Here is a 2,818-nt window from a genome sequence, read left to right as displayed (position 1 = left end):
AGGTCTGTGCAACTTGGAATGTTGTTATTTACCGTCATTTATAAACGTTAAACGATATAAAATTATACCTAAACTTGCAATGAATTCTTTTATGCATTTTATCGATTAAGAACTAGTATCAGAACGTAGTCGTACCATCAAATTAAATGTTCTGTTTCTATTCTTATGGTTCGACCATATTTGATAACGACAAGCTAGTTTACTTTTTTGAATTTATTGAATTTTAAAAGTTACATTATATATTAATTAACATATATTTGTTTCACAATACATTTAATTTGTTTTATATATATATATATATATATATATATCTAATACTATTTTTTGTTTTACAAAGAAATAACAAATTTCATATTATAAAATAAATATATTAATCAAGAAATTAAATTCAAACCGCAAATAATACATTGGTTTTTAAATTTATTATAATTTTATTTGGCTCTCAAMACTTTAATCCTATATGTTCCTTGGAGACTTAAAATGGTCCTTGCTTTAAACCCAATCCACTGTTTGGTATCTTCCTTTAAATACCACTACAACTCTCCGACTTCACCGTATCTCCGGCCACCCACCATGATTCACTTCCTTTCCGTCTATCTCCTCCTCCTCCTCCTCCCTCCCTCCACCGGAACCACCACTATCTCACAACAATTCAAAGAAGCCCCACAGTTTTACAACTCGCCGGAATGCCCTTCAATTATACACACCCATGATTTCAACACCGGTGATGATTCCACCGTTCATGTCGCCATGACCCTCGATGCCGCCTACATCCGTGGATCAATGGCGGCCATTCTATCTGTCCTCCAACACTCCTCCTGCCCGGAAAACATCATCTTCCACTTTGTCACCTCCGCCTCCTCCGACACCTCCCTYCTACGCGCCACCATTGCCAACTCCTTTCCTTACCTTAAATTCGACGTCTACCCTTTTGACGATTCCCTGGTGGCCGGACTTATCTCCACCTCCATACGCGCCGCCCTTGACTGCCCCCTAAACTATGCCCGGAGCTACCTCGCTAACATACTCCCACTCCATGTCAGCAAAGTGGTGTACCTCGATTCTGACCTTGTGCTCGTCGACGACATCGCAAAGCTCGCCGCCACTCCCCTCGGCGACGCCATTCTCGCCGCGCCGGAATATTGCAACGCCAACTTTACGTTCTACTTTACACCAACTTTCTGGTCAAACCCATCACTTTCCTCCACTTTTGATCACCGGAAACCTTGCTACTTCAACACCGGAGTGATGGTGATGGACTTAGACCGGTGGCGTGCYGGTGACTACACGACAAAGATAGAAGAATGGATGGAGCTACAGAAACGACTTAGGATTTATGAACTAGGATCTCTACCGCCATTCTTGCTTGTCTTTGCCGGGAAGATAGCTCCGGTGGATCACCGGTGGAACCAGCATGGGCTCGGCGGTGATAATTTTCGTGGGCTTTGTAGGGATTTRCATCCGGGACCCGTGAGTTTATTGCATTGGAGTGGTAAAAGTAAACCATGGGTGAGACTGGATGCCGAGAGACCATGTCCATTGGATGCTCTTTGGGCACCTTATGATCTKTTGAAACCTCCATTTTCGTTTGATTCATGAAGCTCTGGCAAATCGTATATGACGATGATTGTGTATAACATGAAGATTGTACATAAACATACAAATGGGGTTCGTTGAATTATACAACTATTAGTAAGCTAGATATATAGTCATTACTATGACTTGAAAGATGATCGTTTTGTACTTGAGCAAAAGATTGATTACAACGATCCCATCCAACGTCATACTGAACTGCCTCTAGAAACCAGATGTGAGGAGGTATTTCCTTAGATTACATAAGGGCTCGGGTTTYCAATTTTTTAGCCCATGTAACACATTTCTTGCATTTGATTAAATGGGTACGAGATAAGATCTTTATACACACCATTTTTGAACTCTTCGGTTATGGAACGGTCTTTTTACTTGAGGAATGCCCTGTTATTATAAAATTTTAATGGGTTCGTTTGATTTAATTTTAGTTTTTTTTTTTTTTTATTATGTTTGATTTAATTTTAGTTTTAGTTTTTTTTATTATCTTAGAACTTGGATAAAGATTTTTTTGTAGTGATGAAGTTGTGCAACTAATGCAATTATACAACCACAACCTAACTTACATGAGATTCAACAACCGTGGCTTAATTTATATAAAGCTACAAATGTGGATATATACATATACATGGAGAATTTGTGCTTATTTGAAACCAACGTAAATGTTTACCTTAAAAATATCTATATATTCGGTAACCAATTCACCATGAAAAAAATAAACATGCAAGTAGATAAATTTTCATTTTTAATTTTATTAAATACCATATATATGGACTATGGAGGTTCTACTCATTTTCATTGAGAACCATGGAATTACCAAAAGAGAGTGTATCACGTGTTCATAACATGTAAATGAATTTTTTCATAACATTCATTGTGAATACAAATATTCATGATAAATGTCATGTCCATATCCATCATCAATATGCACATGTTTTGTGTTCCAAGTGATTTTTTAGTTTTCAATGAAAATAGAGATATTACCCCATACATATACACACACACATACATATATATATATATATATAGAGAGAGAGAGAGAGAGAGAGAGAGAGAGAGAGAATGTAAGCTATTTGTATAAATCGTAAAAATTGTCGATTTCATATGATCATATATCTTATCATATGATTAGAGATGCACAAGGCTCGAACTTTTTAGGACATGGACYAGGACTTTCCGGCTTTCAGTAAGCAAAAGAAAAGGTGTAGGCTTTTTAAGCACTTGCTTAGGC

The 2,818-nt window shown here is 37.3% G+C and overlaps 1 protein-coding gene across 1 annotated transcript; it reads left to right on the top strand.

Annotated features, from left to right (window-relative positions):
• Positions 1-609: 609 nt before the first annotated feature.
• LOC112502115 (probable galacturonosyltransferase-like 1) lies at positions 610-1,635 on the top strand. The gene has a single exon (XM_025105945.1). The coding sequence runs from the start codon at positions 751-753 to the stop codon at positions 1,597-1,599; it is 849 nt and encodes a 282-aa protein (XP_024961713.1). The 5' UTR covers positions 610-750; the 3' UTR covers positions 1,600-1,635.
• Positions 1,636-2,818: the final 1,183 nt, after the last annotated feature.

Source organism: Cynara cardunculus, unplaced genomic scaffold (assembly GCF_001531365.2).
Source record: "Cynara cardunculus var. scolymus isolate 2C unplaced genomic scaffold, CcrdV1 Un_Scaffold_926, whole genome shotgun sequence".
Lineage (NCBI taxonomy): Eukaryota > Viridiplantae > Streptophyta > Magnoliopsida > Asterales > Asteraceae > Cynara > Cynara cardunculus.
This window is presented reverse-complemented; position numbering and strand designations above follow the sequence as displayed.